Below are 22,922 nucleotides of genomic sequence, written 5' to 3' on the forward strand. Positions count from 1 at the left end.
AAGTCACCTCTTGTCTGAGTCATCTCTTTGATGCTCTTAGCTAGATCACTTGATATTCCAAGTAGCTCCCCGATCGTTACCAGGGATCACTGTAGTGTCTTCTTCCCGGCACACCATATAATAACGTTGTCGTTTCGCTAAGTTCTCTTCTAGACATTAACTTAATACTCTAAAACCAATAGCATTTTCTCTTTATGTTAACATCTCCTTCTGTCCTTCTGTTTGTTTAACCCCTTGTATTTTCGCGCATTTGTAATTCGCAAGAGAAATTCTTTACTTTAAAAACTTAGAAGGAACAAGTCATTATTTATCATGGGTAGTAATGGAGGAGGGGGTGGAGTGAAGTCGGGGGATTTTGATTGTGTGACATTAAATTTTTCCTGATCCCTCCTAAGGCCCTATAGTATTTCAATGGTTCCTTCCCCTCATTAGCTGTTAATTTTCCATGGTTACCTCCTGTATACTCGGTTAGCAACAATTGATCGCCCACCTTTCCTCCTGTGGACCATGTTATCCCAAAAAGTTTCGACCCCCCCCCCCCCTCACAGTGATAGAAAAAAATGAGTTGTTCTCTACCTCCCCATATTTTCAAACATTTGCGGTTTGCAAGACAACCTCTTTACTTTTGTGAACCTATATAGATCAATGTAGTTATACCAGTGTATTTTTCACTTTAGGTTTCCTTAGTGAGGCTATATCGTTCTTAGTACTAGGCTATTTTTCAAATGCCACCACTGTTGCAGTACTGATCACAATAGGAGTGGGTCTCGGCGGACTGGCTCGTAGTGGATTCTATGTGAATCATCTCGATATTGCCTCACCTCTCGCTAGTGTCTTACTTGGCATAACAAACACAGCAGCATCATCGGCTGGAATCTTAGCCCCTATCGTCACTGGATTAATTGTTCAACACCACGTAAGTTTAGTATTCAAAATCATACATTTAATTAGTCGCAGAGGGGGCTTTGAGTGCTCTTTTTGTTTTAGTATATTTATATCTAAATCTGTGTGAGGTAACTAAGGCAGTGGCCATTCATTATCGTCCGGGGGAGGGGATCGAAAGATTTGTTCATGTCAAAATAAAATTTTCTTAATCAATTGCCAATGAGGGGGTGGGGTGGGGGAGGGTTAATTACGCGACCCGACCTAAGCCCCCCTAGTTTAGCCTGAAGAAATTGTCAACTTCAAGTTAACACACTCAGACTATTTCCTATTTTTCTAACAGACGTCCCTTGAATGGAGAATCGTCTTTTTCATCATCGCAGCGATGAATGTTCTTGGCGCCACATTCTTTGTCATTTTTGGCTCAGGCGAAAAACAGTCGTGGGCGATTAACGAGGGATATAATGAGTTACCAAAGGAAGATCCAGATAAATAGATTAAATTTTTTGGACCATGCGTAAGTTATCGCCTTGGGGGAAGGATGGGGGGGGGGGGGGGGAGGGGGGACCTTTAGAATGTTACAAAGCCTAATGGGGAATCAGATTATCTAAACACAAACAATCCTTCAACCCCCAGGTTATAAGTAATGATTGATCCACATTTAAAAAAGAAATGTAAAGCAGAGCTTTCTTTTATTAAATGTTTTTGTTATTAACACAAACAATCCTTGAACCCTCAGGTTATAAGTAATGATTGATCCACATTTAAAAGAGGAATGTAAAGCAGAGCTTTCTTTTATTAAATGTTTTTGTTATTAACACAGACAATCCTTGAACCCTCAGGTTATAAGTAATGATTGATCCACAGTTAAAAGAGAAATGTAAAGCAGAGCTTTCTTTTATTAAATGTTTTTGTTATTAACGCAAACAATCCTTGAACCCCCAGGATATAAGTAATGATCGATCCACATTTAAAAAAGAAATGTAAAGCAGAGCTTTCTTTTATTAAATGTTTTTTGTTATTAGCGTATTCTACAGGTTTCTCTACTTTAATCCGAACATGGAAAATTTAAGAATTTGTTCATGTTTAGCGTGCGTATATCGAGTTATGGATACCGCGGGAAGTTTGGAGAGCACGAAAAATACGTAATAGTAGCTCGAGGCGCAGCCGAGAGCAACTCTAGCTATTTGAGTGCTCTCCAAACTTCCCAAGTGTATCCATAACTCGATATACGTACAGCTAAAAGCATGTGCAAATTCTTTTATAACAGAGCGACAACAAGGATCTGCGCGAAGAAGCCTTTTATTGCAATAGAATGCAAAATTCTCACAACGCACAAAAAAAGTAAGCAAATGTCCCTATTGGCTGGTCAAAAACACGCCACATTTTATACTTTGGTTTGAGCGAGAACATTTGATCTAGTTAACCGATAACTGTGAATGAAAAGCTCAAAATTTACGGGGAAAATGAAGAAAATCAGAGCCAAATGAACTCAAGTGTCACTAAAATATGCTTACGTTATCTTATTTACGCACAGGCGTGCGTAAATAAAGATTTTGTTCATAGCGGCTCAGTAGGACTTATATAGGGCAAGCAGGCGCGCTATGTTATAAGATTTGTTTGATACTTTAACAATAAGGCAACAAGGGATCGGTACTAAACAGGGTGAGCATGGCGAATTCATCAACAAACTTTTTAAAATATTTTTTTGGGAGACTTTTTTAATTTTTTTCTAGCTCCTCATACAGTTCAACCTTTTTATAATACGAAGGATTGAATTCTGTCGCTGACCTCCAAAGAGCAATATAAACCAACATCCATGCTATTTCCACCAAATATAAAATGACCAGTTGGATCTTCCCAAATCGTTTAACGTATCGACTGTAATAGCTTGTACACAACGCAGTGTTCTAAACAGAAAAATTTATTTGATGAACTTTTCTTAATTTGTATTTCGTGCGATAGGCATTGACAATAGCTGAACACCAGTTTTAAATAAATTATTTCCTTTTAGTCCCTACAAGTTGAAAACAAACAACTTCACGGCAAAAATATGCGGTTGAACATATGAACTTATCGAGCGAGAGCGCCTTAGTTATTTTTAATCTAAATGAAAGGACACTTGTTGGTCAATTTTTCGCGATAACTATGTAGGCATGAACGTAATCCATCCCATGATCTTCCGGATGCTTGGCAACCAGATCTTCGTAAAGTTTGAAGAATTTATCGACAATGGCGTCCTTCTCTTCTGGAGAGCGAGACTCAGATAGGCCTGTGGGAACGTGGGTTTTAAAACCAGTAAGGTTAGTTACCATACTGTACAATAACTTCCCCCCATCAATTAAGGCCCTCCTCTGATATTGAGGTAATCTAGTCATTCTTGATACATATGTTTAAGACCACAACATGAAAATGACGTCTTACCAGACGTAAATGTCGCATTACTCCAAGTCCTTGTCGTAGGAATGAACCAACGCGCGTGCGTTTTAGGATCACCACTGTTCTTGAGCCATTTTTCTCGGTAAGGGCAGGGTACCACTTTGGTTTCTATGGAGATGAGAGACAAACCAGCTTTTCGAACGGGCGAGTCCGCGGATTCAAATGGTTTCTTAAACTCATTTACCGTGCGGTAATAGTTGACAAATGTCGTCTTGTTGAATTCTTCCTAATTGCAAAGTGATTAAATAGAAATTACTTAGTGTTTAAAATTCACTACAAGACCGAAAATACCGTTTGCATTTCGGTCACCAATACGTAATATTTATCAAGAAATCAATGATTTTTTTCCTCAAACATAGTAAAATCCATTTGTTTCGATGGATGGAATAATTGACCTCGAAAGCCTAACAGTGGCTGAAATAACTACCGAGGAGTCCTTAAGAATTTGGAAACAAAATCACGTCGATTATAAAGTTAGGTGCCGTTTTGGCTTTCTCTTCCGTGGAGTTTGATCACAAAGACAGCAATTAAATGTGCTTTCTTTGAGGTAAAATCGGACAGTTTCTCGTGACAACTAAGAATACTACTACAGTTGTTTTTGCATCAATTAAAAATAGAAGCTCTATCGCACCCCTGAAATCCGAGAAACTGAAAATAGTAAATAGTGCAAAGCGAGGTAGGTACACAAAGGGCCCACTTTCAGCGGCCAGTAGATATTGTGCCGCTCGAGAGGACCTGGGCTCCCTGTGATACCACGCTTGTCACCATTTAGTGAGTTGCGTATGTTCTGACGGGGCGAAGGAGGACATTAATTTGCGTCATCAATGCTCCCTACGCCAGCATAGCCTGACGACACCCATTGTAATAATCAGTCAGTGTTAGGATGGGTTGTTTCTTTGGTAACATATAAAAGCATGACAAGACTTGACACCGTGTTTTCCGGGGTAAGGTTATGTCTTATGTTGAGGGTATGTGTGGGGGGGGGGGGGGGGAAGGGAAGGAGGGGGGAAGAGAGAGGAGGGAAAGAGGCACTTTTGTTCTGACCTGTGTTATGACGCCATCGTGAACTAATAGTTTCCATAAATCTCTCATTGTGTGATGCATGGAGGCTGGTGTGTTCTTCGTTGTCCCGAGGTATTGTCCTTCGCCGTCAACTGCAAACTGAACAAGAACCATTCTGCCACCTGAAAAATAATTCAAAGACTGAAGTTAACCACTAAGGATAGCATGGATGAGGAGAGGATCAAGGGAAAATTGCAGATAACTGTACGATAAGTGCTACCACTTGAAGCTATGAGTTTTGGTTACAAGTGGGCAAAATTTGAATTAAACGAAAGAAAGTCCCTATAAAGAGTCCCTGTCATTCAGAATTGCTGAGATACCGTAGGAGTTTAACAGCCCGAATGGAAAGTTTGACTAGCTGATAATGAGGGGTAAATGGCCGGAAAAAAAAAGTGAAGACATCGAGATTGTATTCCTCTTAATTTAAAACAGTACCATGCACCAACCGTTTACGGCTTAGTGTGGCGCTTAACTGAATAGTATCCTTGACACTTATGAAAGTTGCCATTCAGTTAGGGTCACAGAACGCCTTTAACAGGAATCAAAAATGATGTTGCGTGATTCCCTATCAGTATGACACCATAATCATACTTGGTGCTAGTTCTTTCGCTCTCGCCAGTAGCAAAGTTTCCCAGTCCTTTGCGGCTTGATTCCTAAATTTCTCAGCCTCCTCCGGAAGGGTGATCATAGTGTGATGTAACGCCCCTGTCACGTTGCAAGGTTTTTCACGGAGCCAGTGCATGGCAGTGGATGAAAATATCAAATTTAGAGACTCAGGAGGAAGACATTGACTGTAGAAGCTTGTGCCGCACGCTGTGACGAATACATTGGAGAAATCTGAGACGTAGCTTTTTGGGCCTGGTATTAGACCTGCAAAGAAGAGATAAGAGAATTATGGACCGCGATGTACTGGTTCTTCATTCTAAAGCCTGCAGAGCAGGCCTTCCTATCGCTGGAGCGAAGGAGAGTATGAGGGGCGAGTCAACTGCCACAGAAGACTCAAGCACTGACTAAACCCATCCGCGAATAGAAGAAAAGCTTCAAATTTTCAAAGACTAACCTTGCAGACGAAGGAACAAGGATTTGAAATCATTGACGGGCTGATCCTCATAAATCACTTGAATGGGCAAATCGTCACCATGAATTTTTCGTAATTCTTTCACGCATGCGTAAAGCAATGGCATAGAGGTACCCCCGTCTGCACATCCGTAGTCTGCAATTGTGAAAGCCGACCTAGGCCTCTCTAAAACTGATCTGACACTCTCCAATACTAGAGGCGCGGACTCTAAGATTACGTTATAACATCCAATGGTGTTATCTGAGTAGAACCCAGACCCATCTGTGCCGTACGGGATGTGGCTATGAGGAGACTGCAAAACCGATAAAAGATAATATTAAACAATAAGGTTTTTCTTTTACGCTTTGATGTACCAAACTTCCTTTCTGTCTAACTTGCCTATAGACCCACTTGATGAGGGTCACATGAGTCTTACAGCTAAAAGTATCTCGGCAAAACTGACCGATCGGGATATCCTTTTGTTGAAACGTCACGTACTGTCACAAAAGTGCATGTCCTTTCTAGGACTGCTCCCATCTGGATGATTGCACCACACGATCGACTGTTTACTTGACAGAACCTGGGTTTATGCAAGTAACACGCCTGGAGTAGGGTTAATTCTTCCGGGATCACATTTAAGCTTTAGTACATGAATGCAATAAAAAAGAACTCACAAACTTTTCACCACTTGCAGACATCGCGCTCTTTGAAAAATCTTCTTCTCCCTTTTTCTTTCCGTTTTTTCCTTTGGCTGTCCAAATCTAAAGAATAAGAAAAAAAGAATTAAAATTAAGAATTAAATTAAATTAAGAAATAAAATCTAAAGAATTAAGAAAACACCTCTCTTCGTCACCTAACTAGTCCTTGAGTTTGAATACGCCTTGTTTCAAGAACGTTAATAATTTAGCGCAGTATGCTGATTGAACTGATACCTGATAATTGAATTCATTCAATTGTATCAGCGCTAAAGACTTGAACTACATGGACGTGACCGTCTGACTAATATGTAAAATATTTTGATTTCTCCAATATTTGCATAGCTTGACGACTCAGGTCGTAAACAAAGAACTAGGACCGAGAAAATGATACGGAGGCGGGTCCCAAGAGATATGAATGAAAACACATCGAAATCGTTAAGCATGTTGTAAAACCATGTTCCTAATTCAGCACAGATTTATTCTAACAGTTCTTGAGATCGCGTGACGAAGCAACCCTCTTCAAAACAATTCAAAATTGTTCGGTATAGTAACTTAGATTATCAAGCCAGAGGAGGCAAAACAGTTTACGTCCTCCTAAAGCTCGTTATATTTTTTCAGACTGATCTTGTTTTGAATAATATTGGACAAATGATAACAAAAGATCACATCGTTTCTTCAAATATTCCTTGAGCTCGAATCAGAACGAATTTACTATTTGATGTCGCGTAAGTTTGAAACTCGAAAATCCCTAGTGTAAATGTTGACTCAGTTACCCAGACGCCAATCCACTTGTAAGTTACGTTTCTATCAGCAATTGAATCGAAAATATTTATTCCTCATCTCGAAGTCCAACGCTGGACAATACCGCCGCGATCAATTAATGTTCACACAGGCAAAGTTTTCTCCGACTAGCAGTAATAAAATTCAATGGATTTCTGTAAATATACTACCGCTCCTTAAATCCCTTTACCTGTTTTCCTCTTGAAGCGATCAGTCGTGTTCTTTTCCTAGACCGTTGAAATTTTCATGAACATTGGAAATAAAATAACGCTCATCAATACTTTATTATGCGTTACGGCTACTGTTACGTGACAGTAGCTTTACGTCATCGATGAACTTTGGCAAAAGGTGACATAGTGTACCGTCGAACTTTTGCCATTCTTTTCAGTGCTGGCAGCCTTTGCTTTTATTAACAGCTTTAATGAGGAATTAGAATTTGATAAGTTGTGATATGTGTTTAAAAATACCTTTTCAGTTCTCAAATACACCCGCGCCTTTCAACTACTAACAAAAATTCATTCCTTACAATAATACAAAATTTTGTGTTGCTTTGAGGCTTATAAACAGTTCATTGTGACGAAGTGTAGCAAATTACAAAGAGAGTCTGAAATTCAACAATTGCGGGTTTCTTTACACATATTTTTTTTTATCTATATGTGTAACCAGGTGATATTTCCTCGACACCTGCACTTGATTTGCGATTAGAGATGTTTTCTTTTATTATTTTTTTTCCTCATTCAATCCTCTTTAGTTTATTTCGTTCTTTGTTTTCAGAATACATCTTTCTCCTCGTATAAAGAAATGGCCCATTGTTCCGGGTCAACTTTCCAAACAAAAGTCCTGAGTAATTGGTAGTCCTGAGGGACTTTGGCCGAAGGGAGGCGGAAAAGCTCGTAACTGATCGAGAAAATTATCGGAGTGATAATTTTGCTGCACTGGGGGAGTGGGTAGTGTAAATATGCACTAGTAAAATCAATCTCCATCGTTTTACCCAGGGGTAGACTTGACCCTCGTTTAGCGCATCGAGCCAAAGGTTCGCAAATTCAAAAATAATTAAATTTATCCCTATTGCAGTGACTCATTTTAACCACCACTCTCTATATGTAAGTCAATTCGCCTGGTTTTTACCAGTCAGTGTTTTCAACGTACAAATATATTTTTTGGTCTTAATACTGGTGTTAAATACAATCGAATTCGTGTAACTATGTTGATGATACAAGATATACTGATCAAAGCAATGATTTCTAGTTTTTGTGAGAATTATTAGAATTATTTTCGTTTTCAATCAAACGCGTGGCAAGATGAGGGTGTGATATTTTTTCTCTCACAAATCTCACAATGAAGAAGGCGCGAGTTTTTTTTTTATTTATCTTTTGCAAAAAAAAGCAGGTCCTGCTTAAAAGTAAGTCTCTCTCATTAAAAACTATCAGAGTTTTACAGCGGATTTTAACAATCTTTGTTAAAAGTAAGGAGCTGTCAACAGCTTCTCCAAATTTTCGCAGAGAGCAGGTGCTGGCGGACGGCTGTTTTCTAACGAAGCGCTTACTTTCTGGAACCAACAAGTCTACCTAAGAAGAGGATTCCTGTTTTACAAAAGCACAGAATTCTTGCAACGATGTTGATGACACAAGATGTACTGATCGAGGAAATTATCTCTAGTTTTTGAAAGAACATCTATTTTGAGTTATTCTCGTTTTCAGTCAAACGCACGGCAAGACGAGAGTGATATTTTACTCGCAAGTCTCACAATGGAGAAGTTGCAAATTTTTTGTTTTTGGTTTGTTCTATATTCTCTTTCGGAGAAAAAAAAAGCAGGTCTTGCTTGAGCTTACATAGTTTTACGACGGATTCTAACAGTCTTTATTAAAATTATAAAGCTATCAGCAGTTTTCCCAAATATTCCCTTTGTAGAAAGCGGACGTTTGGACTTTATGTTTGTTCTCAATCAAGCGAGACGGCATTTAACGAATCAAGGGGTGTAATTTTTTTCGCGTGTTAAGTTTTTGCTGGGCTTATGCATTTACGCTACGGTAAGCAAATTATGGGAGGCGATTGCGCAGCGCTTTATGCAAACTAAGAAAATAGGATAAATTCGATTGGCCTAAAATTTGGTAGATGAATCTGACAGTGTCAGTGATGTGATTGAATACACGTAACCTGTTGAGCAAAAAAAAAAAAGAAAGAAACTAGCAGAACATGACTATGCGAAAAAATCTCACCTCCTGCTATCACACAAAAGGATGAATAGGTATCAATTAGATGTCGGTTTGTGTAAACACAACAAAATTGTGGGAGGAGATTATTCAGTCTTTCTTGCTTACGAAGCGCGAAATTTAAATATACTCGGATTGAACAGTCGAGTCGAATGGGAGAAATTGACGAGCGTGTGCGACTATTTCCTCTCGCCATTGTTTTTTTTTAACTCCTTTCGTTGAATTGAAATACGGCAAGAGAAAGATACCCGTAAAACTACATGAATTAACGACGCGCGAGGCTTCGGACGTTATTACCAGGTGTAAATCACACGCTAGAGGAAGGAGAATATGAACCTTTTGTGCACATCAGGAAGAAAATCTCATTCACGCAGCGTTAAATTTAAATACCCACACATTAAACAATCGAGCAAATGACGATAGTCTTTTACATGATTCAACGGCGTGGTAGGCTTCGGACGTTAATACCAGGTTACACATGCTCTCATCTCATGCATTCAGAGATGTTACGAGTCCAATTTTTTCTTACATCATTCAAAGTTGCCAGCTTGATCTTCGTAATTTCAGTTTGTCAAGGCTGATAATGATTGAAGTATTAAATTTCATACAGATGATATAGACACTTGATTAGCTCCCTACCAATGAAAGTTCATTAAGAAAAATCACCAAAATAGGAACAAATTAGCTTTAAGAGTCAAACGTACAGACAGACATCTTTGATACCATTAGCATTTCACAATTATTTTAAACGCCGTCTTCTCAGTACGTAGAAATTCACCTTTAGCTGAGCGGAAAAGATGGAGTATAACGTTTAATCTCGGAAAATTAAAGGTTTTGAAAATAATACAATAAGAAAAGGAAAGTTTTGATTTAAATCCATGCACCCACTTACACAATGTTTGTTTTATTACATCATTATCAATTACATTTTAAAACATTCATAAGCAATATGGATATTTTTCTGATGACAAAACAAAATTAAGTTTACAACTGAATAAAGGGGTAAGTTTCTAAAGAAACTGTGGTGCTGCGTCGGTGGGAGAGTATAGCAGGTAATTTAGTGTTAACAACTGGGTTGAAAACGTAAATTAGCCACCGTAAAGGGTAAAAAAGCTGACGTTTCGAGCGTTAGCCCTTCGTCAGAGCGATTGACGAAGGGCTAACGCTCGAAACGTAAGCTTTTTTACCCTTTACGGTGGCTAATTTACGTTTTCAACCCAGTTGTTAACACTAAATTACCTGCTAAGTTTACAACTGTTTATAGCAAGGAGAAGCGAGGTGCCAGGAGATGCTGTGATGGAGAGGAGAGTGTACACCACAGAGAAAAAAAATTGTTGGTTGATGCAACTCATCTACCAAACAAGTGGATAAAGCCATTATTTCTTTCGCTTTCTTATACGAACATTCATAAGAGTATAAGTTACGTCAAGAGATTATAAGAGATTATATATTCTCATGTGCAAGTACATCTTTCCTTTAATTAATAATTGATGCATGCAAAGTAAAGTTTGGTGGCATGTAAAATACTTTTTAAAAGTTTTGGTTTGTGTTTCCATTACCTTTCCTTTATTTTGTTTTACGTGACTAGCAAATAATACCATCGACAGACCTAGAGTAAAAATTTAAGCGACGAGCGTTCTCTATCGGTCAGCTTTGCGCTAAAAGTACTTATGCGATGGTGTTTAACTCGAGGATGGTCTAACTCCATGGACAGCAAAGTGCTTGTCGGATTATCTGCTTCATTGCTCGTCTCACTTCAGTAATCTTCCAGCAATAGAGAAAAGGGTTTAACGTCGAGTTAAAGTAAACTAAGATAACTGCCATTGCATATGGGACGCCTAATTGTGATGAATATGTTGTACTATCAGTGAATACAATTGTTATAATAAGGTATGGTGTGTAACAAACAACTAATACTGACTGTACCCACAGAGCACTGTACACTGCTTTTCTGTATCGCGCCATGTTCAGTGCACTTGGATGGTTCGGCTGTTGTTGAACATGATCTTGTGCCTGATGATTTCTAAGAGTGCGAAATATCTTTGTGTACGAGGCGATTGAAATAAGCAGTGAAAGTGATATCAATATCTGGGCATACAAAACGATTAAACGCCTTTCGAAAATGGTGCATAAAGAGGCGACAAGACATAAAACCCAAAAGTTAGCTATAATGATACAAACACTCTTCAAAGTTACAATCTCTTTGTATCTCAGCCCTGCCAACAGGGCGAGAAGTCTGTCCACGCTTATTGCCGCCATCGTCAACAAAGAAACTCCACATAATGCTGAGCTTGTGATGAAGGCTGCTCTCGCTGCGTAATAACAAAGAGTCCAGTGTTCGTGAGCCATGGACATCCAGTAGGTAACATGGAGAGGCTGAGCAATAAGACCAACCAACAGATCAGTTGTTGCGAGACAACGATACAAGAGTTTGGACGGCGCATGGAGGGCAGATTCCTTGTGAAGGGCAACAAGGATAAGAGAATTGCCAAGAAATGTTGTGATGGAGAGGAGAATGTTGACTGATGCGAAAGATGCTGGTTGAAGCCCACCCACCAAAGAGGGGGAGCATAGCATTTTAGATGTTTTCGGCAGTGTTTCACCTCTGGTGAAATTTGTTGTCGACATAATTCTGCATTCGTTTCCTCTGTTCTTGCAACGAGGAATATTTCGTCTAACTGAAACCTTCCTTTAAAGAAAAAATTAAGACTTCCTCACTAGCTTTCAATCATTTAAAATGCGTCAGAAATTTGTAGCCGTGGGATGCCTCAGGCATGAAACTGATGCTGATTGATGCCCCACGCTAAAGAGAGAGAGCATAGGAGTTCTTCCATTGTTTTCGTCTGTGTTCCAATTCTTATGAAATTTGTTGTAGGCTATCTAAAATTGCAATGAGTTATATGTCGTCTAAACAGCCGACAACCAGCCAAGATCAATGACACCTCATACATCAGTTAATAATATTCATACACATGGACTAATACCTCATCAACGTTAACTCATTTAAAATACGTCAGAAAATTGTCTGTTGTGTCCAATTATTGAACCTTTGAAGTGCCTCAGGTATAAAATGGCAATAAGTAGAAAATGGAGAGACATCTGTAGTATTATTCTTTTAAAAGAACGACGAACAATCTCCTTTTACCTGGATCAACTTTCACTGATATAGTACTAACCTGGTGTCCAAATCATTTGTGTGAAGTTCAGACTTGTATCATTAGTAGCCATGAAGAATTGGAAATAAAAATTTCAAGCTGGCGATTTTACCTGGTCTTAGAAAAATTGGATTGGAGACAATCTGCGAATACATCAAACAATTCAAATTTAAATTTTGGTCACAGATGCAAACGTATTTCTAAATGTTTGGGTCGATTTGTAAAAACGTGCTTTTTTCTATCTGTTTTGTTTTGTGTCTCCGGACTTATATTAAAAACAAAACCGTAACAAGATGTTATGCCGCGCGCCAAACAATTTTTTAAAATCGTTCTCTACCAGCCTTTTTTCCTTTCGTCAGGAAAGTTATAATGGTATTTTTTTTTAACAAAAACTGTTTGGCCTATTTTGCCTATTTCTCCCTATGATGTAATTTCCTTTCTTCATCCCTTTGGTCATTAAGATAAGAAAAATAGGCGTTAACTAAAAATAAAGGAGGCGGAAAAACCATTGTTTTGCACCAGCCATGATGCCGGCACTACGCGCTCGGTATCGTTTTAATCCCAGGGTTCCATCGGGTACCAAAACAATAATTTCTTTTCGTTTGATGCCAATTTTTATTCCAACTTTACATTTGTGATTTTCGATCTACAATTTTTCTTCTTTTAAAGTTAATTCCTTTGGCAAGCACACAGACATGGGTCAGTAATATTTCTGTTTGACGATTTGATAAGGAAACTCTCTTTTGTCAGTTTTTGAATGACAGCATAAGCGGTTTAAGCGGTATATTTAAATATACTGTCATTCTTTTGGGCCGGTAATTAAGTGCAAAGATTATCCCTGTTTGTGGTGAATTCTGAATTCCTAAAAAGCGTCATGGAACGAGTTCAAGGAAAAAGAAGCGAAAGTTAGGAACAGTTAATCACTCGGGTTGGTAGACATAGGATCAATAAAAATTGAAGAAAACACAGACCAGCATTAAACTGGATTTATCAAATATTTCAAAAGTTGACAATATTCTTGTCATGAGTTAATCTGTGATAGCATCCAGAAAAATATTTTTCTTTAGTTAACGCCAATTGCACAAGAACGATCCCTGAAACCCTATTTCCTACGTAACATCTCAAATAAAAACCTCCTCACTACATTTACACTACCGTTTACACGTTTGTAATACGTCAAAAAATTGTTCGCTGTGTCAAAAAAAGCCTTTTTTTGTGCTTAACTTGTCATGTACATCACGTATGAAATAGGAATAGGAGGCAACTATTCAAAGACATCTTTAAAATTATTTCATATTGCAACAAACAATCCCGCTTTATTTAGTTTAGAAGGCACTCAATATTAAGGCTTCAATGCGAATTGAATAAGTTTGAGGATGTAAGGCCACAGATGCAAACTTATTTTAAGATAGTTACATTTGACTGTGTGATTGGTAACATTTTGTGGCTCTTTTATCTCTGTTACGTTTCCGACAAAACAAGAAACAAAACAAAAGAAAAGCAAGAAATTACGTGTTTAAACAATTTTTTTTGCTGTTTCTTTTAAATTTTCATTTTGTTCTCCTCCTTTCACCATCAATTTTGCCGTGATTGTCCTGGAAAAATTATAAGCCAAAGTTAGCCTATTATACCTTAGTTATGAAATTTTTCTCTGCCTGCTTCTTGTCCGCGAAATGAGGAGAAAAATCAGTCGGATACCAAGCAAGCTTTTATGTATACGGCAGGTGTCTGAATTTCTTCATGTTGTAATTCCCCTGTGCGATTCGCCTTTCTTCTCCGATAACCCGAGTTACATGGCTATGCTAAAGTGAACATGATAATCTGTTGATCGAGAGGGAAATTGAAGGAATGTATACTTAAAAACTATCGACAATCGATAAAAAAATTCAAGAATTATTTGCCAAAGATGAAGTAAATATTGTTGAATAATTCCCGAGATGAAGTCGAGTCAAAAACTGTACCTTGTTAAACTGACATTAACAGCATTTATTATTTATGAACCTAAAATCATTCTTGATTGCGTGTCAATTAAGCAACTCCAGCGTATCTTTCAAGCTCTCCAAACTTCCTGCGTGCATCGTATATTAATAACCGCACACAGACGCACGAAACAATCGTTAAAAATACTCTGTTAAAGATTAGGAGAAACCAGTTAACCATCACAGACACGCCGCCTCGTTTAAGTTTGGGGTCAAAGCAAATTTTGTTTTTGCAGAATAATTACTCTTTATCGATTCAACATTTTAGATCGGCTTCAAATCAGTCATTTCATTTACCGACGGAGGATTAGCTGACAGAAAAACTAGATGAATTAATTAATTCATTGCTAAGAGATGCGTCAATCCTTCCTTTAGAAAGAGTTCTTTCCCAGGGAATTTTCTTTTCAGTACAGCGACGGTAGCTTTAAAACTAATCAAACAAAAAGATGTTTGTCGCAACCAGCTGTTGATTTAACTAGATAACGTTTCAGTTTAATTTCAAATTAGCATTGAAAGGGAATTTCCTTGACAAACACAAAGACATGGGCTATATTTTTTGTTTTACAATACGATATGAGACTCATAAGTCTTAAAAGATCTATTTTATCACTTCTTTAATGGGTGAAATAAACATGTCGTTTTTAGGCCGATAATTAGATGGTATGGTATTAAATGGACTGTCTCTTTTGGCAATATGGCGTCAACATCAACGTCAAGCGCTTTCTTTTAATTACAGGAAAAATGAGTCGAAATAGTTTTCTCGAAACACACAACATCGGCCTCAAACACATCTCCTAAACTACTCTTCGAAGTTTTATCTGATACCTTCATACTGCTAAGAGGAGAAAACATGAAAGTAAAATGTTTGCATATCTTTTCTTCAATTATGACATCTTGTATTTTAGCATAGCGGCAAGAAACCATATTTTTGAAAACACATAGCTAGGCTTACCTAGTCTGTCTCTAAATTGTTCTCAGAGATATAAAGACTATCGAGAACAGCCTGTGCAACTATTCTATTGAGCCACTTCACTTTTATCCAATAAGGTATTTAACGACTGCTCTCCAATAATAATCGTGACTCAATAAGTCTGCTTTCAAAGTCTGAGGAACAACTCGAAGACTCCTAACTCAGCAAAGTGCTTCTCTAATTGTCTGCTTCACTGCTTGTCTCACTTCACTAATCTTCCAGCAGTATAGGAACGGGTTTAACGTCGAGTTGAAGCAAAGTATAATAACTGCTACTTTACATAAGACGACTAGGAGAAATGAATATTTTTTGGTATGAGCGATCACAATATTCACTATACATATTGGTGCATAACAAACAGCTAATGCTAACTGCGCCCACAGTGCACTGTACACTGCCTTTCTGAATCGCGCCAAGTTCAGTGCATTTGTTTGGCTCAGCTGCTGTTGATCTCGTACTTGTGCTTGGTGATACCTGAGAGTGTAAAAAATCTTTGTGTACGATGCGAATGATATTACCAGGCAAAATGATATAACTAGGGAGCTGTACATAAAGATTATACGGTGATAAAAAAATCCACTTAAAGAGGCGACAAGGGTAAAAACCCAAAAGGTAGTTACAATAATATACGTGCGCTTCAAAGTGACAATTTGTTTGTATCTCAGTCCCAACATCAGGGCTAGAAGTCTGTCCACGCTTATGGCGGTCATCGTCATCAAAGAAACTAAACTCAATACACGGCCTGTGGTCCTGGCTGCGTCCCTTGCGTATCGACAAAGGCTCCAGTGTTCCTGAACCACGGATATCCAACATAGAGCATCGAGAGGCTGAGCAACAAGACCAACCAACAGATCAGTGGTTGCCAGACAACGATACAGGAGTTTTGACTGCGGATGTAGGCAAGATTTCTTGTGAAGGGCAACAAGGATAAGAGAATTTCCAGCAAATGCTGTAATGGAGAAGAGAATGTCAACCGCTACGAAGCAAATTGATAGTTGTTGTTGAAGCCCACCCACCAAAGAGGGAGAGCATAGCAGTTCTTTAAATGATTCCGTGCGACTTCTACCGCTACTGAAATTTGTTGTCGACATAATTCTGTCTTCGGCGTGTCCCTTTTCTTGTAGGTTTCTGTTCCTGCAACGGAAAATGGCAGCAAGGATTACTGAAGCCTAACTTCCTAACTAACAGTCGCATAAAGACTTACTCATTCAAAATGCATTAGGAAATTTTCTATTGGGTCAAAAAATTTTATTTTTCCCGGGAATCTTTGGGTGCCTCTTTTATGAAAAAGCAATTAAAGGCACATACAGAAACATCTGTTATTTCGGTGTTTCTATATACAGTGCGGCAAAGAGCCGCTTTTTACCAGAATCAAATCCCATTATAATAGGATGCTAGTCAAGGGTCCATATCTTTCGTGTGAAGTTAAGACTTGAATCATTATCAGCTACGGAAAGCTAAAAGTGCAAAAGCTCAAGCTGGCGATGTCAATTATTCTATGAGAAAAACTGAATTCGTGACAATCACCTAATGTATTACGTAGACTACATAACTATTCAAAATTAATGTACGGCCACACATACAAACTTGTTTCAAAATATTTGAAATTAACTGTGTATCAAATTGTGCTTTGTAGCTTTCTTTCTCTCCGTTTCGTATCCGACTAGAACAAAAAACAAAATAGTAACAGGATCAAGTTATCACGCCATTAAACCATTTCCTGTAACTGTAAAAGGAAAGTTATTCAATATTTGTTCCTGCGATTCTCTAAGGCAATTAGCGACTCTTCTTTGGTGATTACCATTAGTTCCTAATAATAAGTTAAACGGGATAATTTATTAATCGAGATGGAAAATGAAGGGATGGGCGCTCAAAGCTTATCAATAATCGATAAAAAAAATTTACAATTGTTCTTAGAGAGGCTTCGTCTTTACCAACCCTGACCCATATTTCAAACTCTCTAAAACTGCCACGTGCTTTTTATCGCACACGGAGGAACGAATAAGTTGTTAAGAAGACACCCGCTTGCCAGGACAGATTTGGACTTGTATTATGCCTCGTTTACATGATTACGTTTCTTTCGACGTTATACATATATGTAAATACCTGTTTTTAAAATCTTTTTCAAATTTGAAAATTTATATCAAATAAATATGTCTACTCTTTTTGATGAGAAAAGAAAAAAAAAAAAATATATATATATATATATATACATACTATTTATCCATTGTTTTCTTTTTAGACGGGAAAATTGCTGATAGACAAACCAATAACTTATCAATTTCTCCGAATGGCGACTGCAGCTGATGAAACTACTAAAGCGTTTGGGTGGGCTACGACAAGTTTTTAATCTCAAAGAATTTCAGTTTTAGTATAAATTAGCACTAAAAGGTAATTTCGTTGACAAACAAATAGACATCGGCCATATTACTGTTTGAGTGCCCCCTTATTAAATTGAAATATTCTCCCTTTATTGAAGACATTACTAAACAATAACGAGGAAAAGTTAGCCTAGAGACCCTATGATCTAGTTCTCTTACTTCCTGCGTCTGGTTAGTGAGACAATAAAATTGTTTTTGTATCAAGAAAGCTCTCATGTAAACGGCAGGTAATTTTGCAATGCTCTGGGGCAATTGTCCCGCAAATTCTCCTTTCATCACAACGGTTACATCTTAATACCGAAGTGAACAAAACAATTTATAAGTGGTGGTCGAAAATCAATGGACGTATGCTAAGGAATTATCAAAACTCGCCGCACAGTTCTTCAATTCTACCTTCATCAGCAACATGTACTTCAGAACTCCCTCACTAGCGTTTACTCTTTGAAAAGATTACTGGAAAAAGCTCGACGTACAACGATTCTACTGAACTTCTTATTTCTTCTGCTTAATCAATGACATTTTTGACGAGCGCTCCCTACTAACATAACAATCGTGACTTAATGAAAGTCTTAAAAGACCAAACCAAGGAGGAGGTAACGCTACCGACAGCAAAGTACTTCTCTGGTTGTCTGTTGTACTGTTTGTCTTACTTCCCCAATTTTCCACACCTATCAATTACACTACAATATGTAAACGAGCACTCAGAAGTCAAGATAGAAGAGCAGCACAATCAGAACCAAACATATTTTTAAAATTAAAAAGTTACAAATTCAATTCGTAAAGTAATTGCTGAATTACATATTCAACCGATAGATGATGAGTGTATGAAAAACACATTCACTGTGGTACTAATTTGCGTTAAGGAATATCTAGCGTGCTGTCGACTTCACTGTTTTGCTTTTTTCAAGGTAAAATTGAGTTCATTTGTATTTTTGACAATAAAAACGAACGGTAAAACACGACGTTTCGACCAAACTTCGGTCATTTTCTAGTGAATAGTAAGATTGTCAGGTGAAATACACATATATGCGTCTAAGAAGTATAAAAATGTTTTGGAAGTGTAAACGGACAATACGAACATACAAAGAGAAGAGATAATTAGAAGCTAATTAAAAACCAAAGTAAAAATAATTCTTAAAACCCTAAAAACCTAACTAGAAACCTTTGCACGAATTGAGTCCGACTGTACAATTAGAGCAAGTCCCACTTCTTGAATTAAAAACATTTCATAAAGTAGGCAGTCAAATTTGTTGATACACTTCTTTAAAACGCTAAAAAGTTTTCGTAAGATCCCCTGGGGCCAAAGAAAGCTTGTTTGTCGTTGAATGCTATTTGTTGTGTGCTCTCGACGGGAATCAGTTAGGTTTGTTTTTTCCCGCGAGTCTCAATGTACCGAAAATGTATGTGTGATACGTAAATGCTTTGGGGAACCAACTTTAAGATCATTTTTAGTGGTTAAAAAACTTAATCGCGACATTTGTACTCGATAAAGTATAAAGGCGCTGATTTTTAGCTTTGAGCTGTTTAGAGTGTTCAGAGTCTAGAATCGCCTCGAGTTTTAGAGAAAAGAGTATAGCCACGTTTTGATCACGTGCAAAATCTGAACATTGATCAAATTTAATGAATGTAAGCCGCTTGGAATACATACTACATGTACTACACTGTATTTAGACAGAATTTCAAGCTTGTATCCTAAGGGGGATACATTTTGATTTAGACAGGGTCACGTTTATCACTTATCCGCGTAATCGAGCCATTCTGTATTTAGAATTACTGTTTGAGGAATATTTTTTTAATCGCCAGTTGTCAGACACTTTTTTATTCTATGATTCTAAGTGGGAGCGGTGAACGTACGGGATGTCCATTTCTTGCCTGCATTCAGACTGAAGTATCCATTGCATGCTTAAAATACACATGAAGCAACAAAGCATGTCTCAAAACAATTTGTCATTCTAGTTTCACCCTGGTAATGAGAAAACGTCTGAGAAGTAATTCTTTTGAAATTAACCACATTGCTAAATGGCTCTTGCGAAATGTCACTAGATAAGGTGTGACGCTGGGACGCGCTGAAATGCTATCGTGAAACCACAAAACAATCAATCTAGGATTTGAAAGGCGTGTGCGTGATCTGTCTTTTCTAAATCGAATTTTGCCGTTAAAACATTAAGCAGCATCGTATATTCAGAAGTGTTCTTCTTTTTTGTTCAAGGATTCTTAGTGAGAGTGGTGAACATATCGGGTTGTTTCACTTCTTGTTTACATTTAGACTAAAGCATCCATCGCATGCTAAAAATACACCTAAAACAACCGATCAATTTCTATTGTGAAATATTGTTAGGGCGTGGACACATCTTTTTTAAAAATGTTAAAAAAACACAAGAGAGTACGATCTGGAATGCTACCGTGAAACCACAAAAGAGTCAAGCTGATATAGTCTATTTAAAGGTATGCAAAGAGGTGAAACTCGCAAGCGTTTTTAATCTTCTCAAAATTGAAAAAATTTTGCTGTTAAACTATCGAGCAACATCTTGTTGAGGATTGGTCTTTGAGGACTACCTCCTCGTGAAGCGCCAAAGCGTGTCAATCTTTTTTTTTTAAGCTCTTTTGATTATGTCTTAGGGGCCTAATTAAGTTTTTTTACTTCTCTGTGACATGCGCAGTTCTGATCTATGAAATGCTATAAAAGGAATCTCATAGATACTCCCAAAGTTGTCTTTTGCAGTTTCGTAAGACGTCGAGAAGAAGTGGTCTTCCCATAAAACAAGCTTGGAAAACAAAAGGTTGGGAAAAATCTCCCGAAAGATGTAGCTGGAAATCAGAAACACACAAAAAATGCCTCAGTCTTGTTTTAAATACTACCTGCTGGTAGGCCAAATCTTCTCAAAATTACATCGGCCCTATTCGGAAGAGCCCTTTTGGCGATTTGAAAATTCTTGCCTTCTTCGACCGCTCATTTCTCGAGATTTCCATTGCTTTTATTGATGGAATTTTAACCTTAAAGCCTCGTCTGTGCAAAAACGGGCTTTAATGCGAAGTAATCAGTCCGAAGTAATCAGTAGTAAATTCCTTTACATCTGTTTTGTTATTTCCATGGCTCCATGCTCCTCCTTCCGGACAAGGAAGAAGGAGTCATTCTGTTCGAGTATAGCTTCTACGGTGGAACCAACAAGGTACGCAAAATAGTACATAAGCTTTCAATAATCAGCAGCTCACGCTCTCTGTAAAAAACGCTCTGCTCTGTCTTACAATTCTCGTAAGACAACAAAAAATCAGCAGTAAGTAGCAATCAGTTCTAAATGGATTATAGGATAGTGTGGCATCATAGAACATGATGGTTTTTTTCATTTTCTTAATTTTGAACAAGGATTTTTAGTCATTTTGGTTGGAAATTGGCCGTGAGTGAACCTGAGTGGCCTCGAATCATTTTTCTAAAAAGTAGATTATTTCCGATAAATAATCTTCAAAGTCACTTAGACGGAGGCCAATAAGATAGCTTGTTTCCACATGGATTCATATTCATAAGGAATCACAAACAGATCATCTATACATCATGCAGACACTTGATCTAAGGGCGCAAGAGGTATTGAAAAGCGATCCGATTGTCCTAAGAGTATAATTGATTATTTTGTCCACATACCCCTGTCTTTCCCTTCGTCATAGCTCTGGTTCGTGCCAGATCTCCCTTCGCAGTTCCTGGAAGAATATTTAGTGGATTTCGAAAATTCATGTCAAATGAGGAGTTTAACCAGATTTAAAACTTTTCTCAAAAGACACTCCTGCAAACGAGCTTATTCTTTTTCTTAGTGTCTTAGAGGTTAGATGCTAGTACAAAATTATTTCTTTTGAAAGATGTTTCTCCTTTATCTGGGTTCTATTCTTTCCACAATTTCGTGCAGTGGTTTAAAGAAAGTGGCGCAGATCTGAACCCCTTTTTCCCAACTGGGGGAGTCTCCTCTATCATCGTGCTATCCAAGAACGAGAGGTTTGCAGCCTACAACAAAACCAACTATCAGGGCTTGCAAGCGCCACTGGAGCCAGGCAAGTGGTATGAAAGTCCAGAAGCCATGGGTTTCTTCATGAACGACCGAATGCAGAGCCTCCGCAAGAAATGAGATGACCAATCTGACCTGGCTCTTCGCTTGCATTTCCTACCAGATCTTTTCTTTTGTTCATTTGTTTTTTTAGTTTTTGGCCTTAATGTTATCTTTTGATTGATGAAAAGTTAGCAAAATAAGATTTTGTCAATTCAGCTCAGCACTTTAGTCATTAGAGATGAGTCAAATAAAAGAAGTTTACTGCAAAAGGTTGGCATTTTTATTTTTTTATGAAAAAAGAGCTTTTTTTAGGCGAAATGGATGTCATCTCACCCTATGGATGTGTTTAGTATTGAATAATTCGGATTTTAATTTGTACCAAAGCAGCGTTTTTAAGGAAAGGAGAGAAAAAATTGCAATTTTCAACCGCTTTTTCCCGTGACCAGAGTGTAAGATAGAGTCCGTGATATTGACATGAAAGTCAACAGTTATCAAACGCATCACAGAAATATTCATTATTTCAAGGACTGGCTAGAATTTTGACCGAGCACTTCTTACAAAGACAACAAAGTAATGCCATTACTATGAATATGTTAAAATCGTATATGGGAGCTGCGGATTAAGGATTAAATCTGAAAGCGATCTCTACAGTGATGAACACCACTCAAGAAGTAGTGAAAATAAGACCAGAAGAAAAAATTCGGGCCTGTACGGGATTTGAACCCATGACCTTTGCAATACCGTTGCCATGCACAATGTGTCGTAAATTTAAGTTGATTACTGGCAAATGTCTTTTCATCGGAGAAAGCCTAAGCAGTTAATGTGACAACCAAACACGTAATTGAATCGAGAATATACCGTTTAAATACAAGAAGTAAATCGTGAAGAATATTTAAAGCAAAGAGACGGATATGCAACATGGCAGTCGACGCAGAACGTAAATACTGCCGGTTGATCTTTTCAATCTTTGTAAAAAAGCAACCATAAGGCAAAAACAAGATTACTCTTCAAATATGCATTATGTAAATGCTTTGTGCGATTTTCACCAGAGTCAGCAAAATTTTCCTTTCCAAAACAAACACTCCAGTGATGATTTTGTGTTAGGCCTTTAGCTGTCGATGTGTGCGTTATAAGTACATGAAGGAACGGTACACAAAACACGCGTCAACTTCTCAATGGTAAAACATTCCCTGCAGATCTTTCTAATTTCGACAGATCTTAGCGACGAGGTCTTCACGAAGGACATGATCCATTTAACTGGGTAGATGGGAT

General features: G+C 37.9%; 4 protein-coding genes and 1 long non-coding RNA gene across 6 annotated transcripts in view; 2 read left to right on the top strand and 3 right to left on the bottom strand.

Moving 5' to 3' along the window:
• Positions 1–1,441, top strand: part of LOC113681940 (sialin) — a 10,282-nt gene extending 8,841 nt beyond the window's left edge. The window contains 2 exon segments of the mRNA XM_089210975.1: positions 678–916; positions 1,226–1,441. Of these exon segments, the coding sequence (XP_089067101.1) occupies positions 678–916; positions 1,226–1,378 (392 nt within the window). The 3' untranslated portion in view covers positions 1,379–1,441.
• A 1,347-nt stretch (positions 1,442–2,788) lies between these two features.
• On the bottom strand, positions 2,789–7,218 carry LOC113681988 (uncharacterized). Of its 2 annotated transcripts, none has more exons than XM_089210968.1 (7): positions 7,109–7,218; positions 6,115–6,201; positions 5,444–5,753; positions 4,975–5,253; positions 4,366–4,505; positions 3,307–3,547; positions 2,789–3,154 (listed from the first exon to the last, which is right to left on the bottom strand). In XM_089210968.1, exons 2-7 carry the CDS (start codon positions 6,136–6,138, stop codon positions 3,012–3,014), a joined length of 1,137 nt encoding a protein of 378 aa, XP_089067094.1. In that variant the 5' UTR covers positions 6,139–6,201; positions 7,109–7,218; the 3' UTR covers positions 2,789–3,011. The 2 variants fall into 2 exon arrangements, with proteins under 2 accessions (XP_089067094.1, XP_089067095.1); XM_089210969.1 differs by having other exon boundaries at positions 6,912–7,181.
• Positions 7,219–10,331: 3,113 nt separating this feature from the next.
• LOC149044296 (melanocortin receptor 5-like) lies at positions 10,332–12,025 on the bottom strand. Its single transcript, XM_089210779.1, has one exon. It carries the CDS (start codon positions 11,757–11,759, stop codon positions 10,830–10,832), a length of 930 nt encoding a protein of 309 aa, XP_089066905.1. The 5' UTR covers positions 11,760–12,025; the 3' UTR covers positions 10,332–10,829.
• A 2,706-nt stretch (positions 12,026–14,731) lies between these two features.
• On the bottom strand, positions 14,732–16,796 carry LOC149044297 (adenosine receptor A3-like). Its single transcript, XM_089210976.1, has one exon. It carries the CDS (start codon positions 16,324–16,326, stop codon positions 15,397–15,399), a length of 930 nt encoding a protein of 309 aa, XP_089067102.1. The 5' UTR covers positions 16,327–16,796; the 3' UTR covers positions 14,732–15,396.
• Positions 16,797–20,687: 3,891 nt separating this feature from the next.
• LOC149044298 (uncharacterized) lies at positions 20,688–21,919 on the top strand. The gene is made up of 2 exons (XR_016188056.1): positions 20,688–20,786; positions 21,513–21,919. It is a non-coding gene; the product is annotated as an uncharacterized LOC149044298 (long non-coding RNA).
• Positions 21,920–22,922: the final 1,003 nt, after the last annotated feature.

This window comes from Pocillopora damicornis, chromosome 6 (assembly GCF_964200805.1).
Source record: "Pocillopora damicornis chromosome 6, jaPocDami1.2, whole genome shotgun sequence".
Taxonomy (NCBI): domain Eukaryota; kingdom Metazoa; phylum Cnidaria; class Anthozoa; order Scleractinia; family Pocilloporidae; genus Pocillopora; species Pocillopora damicornis.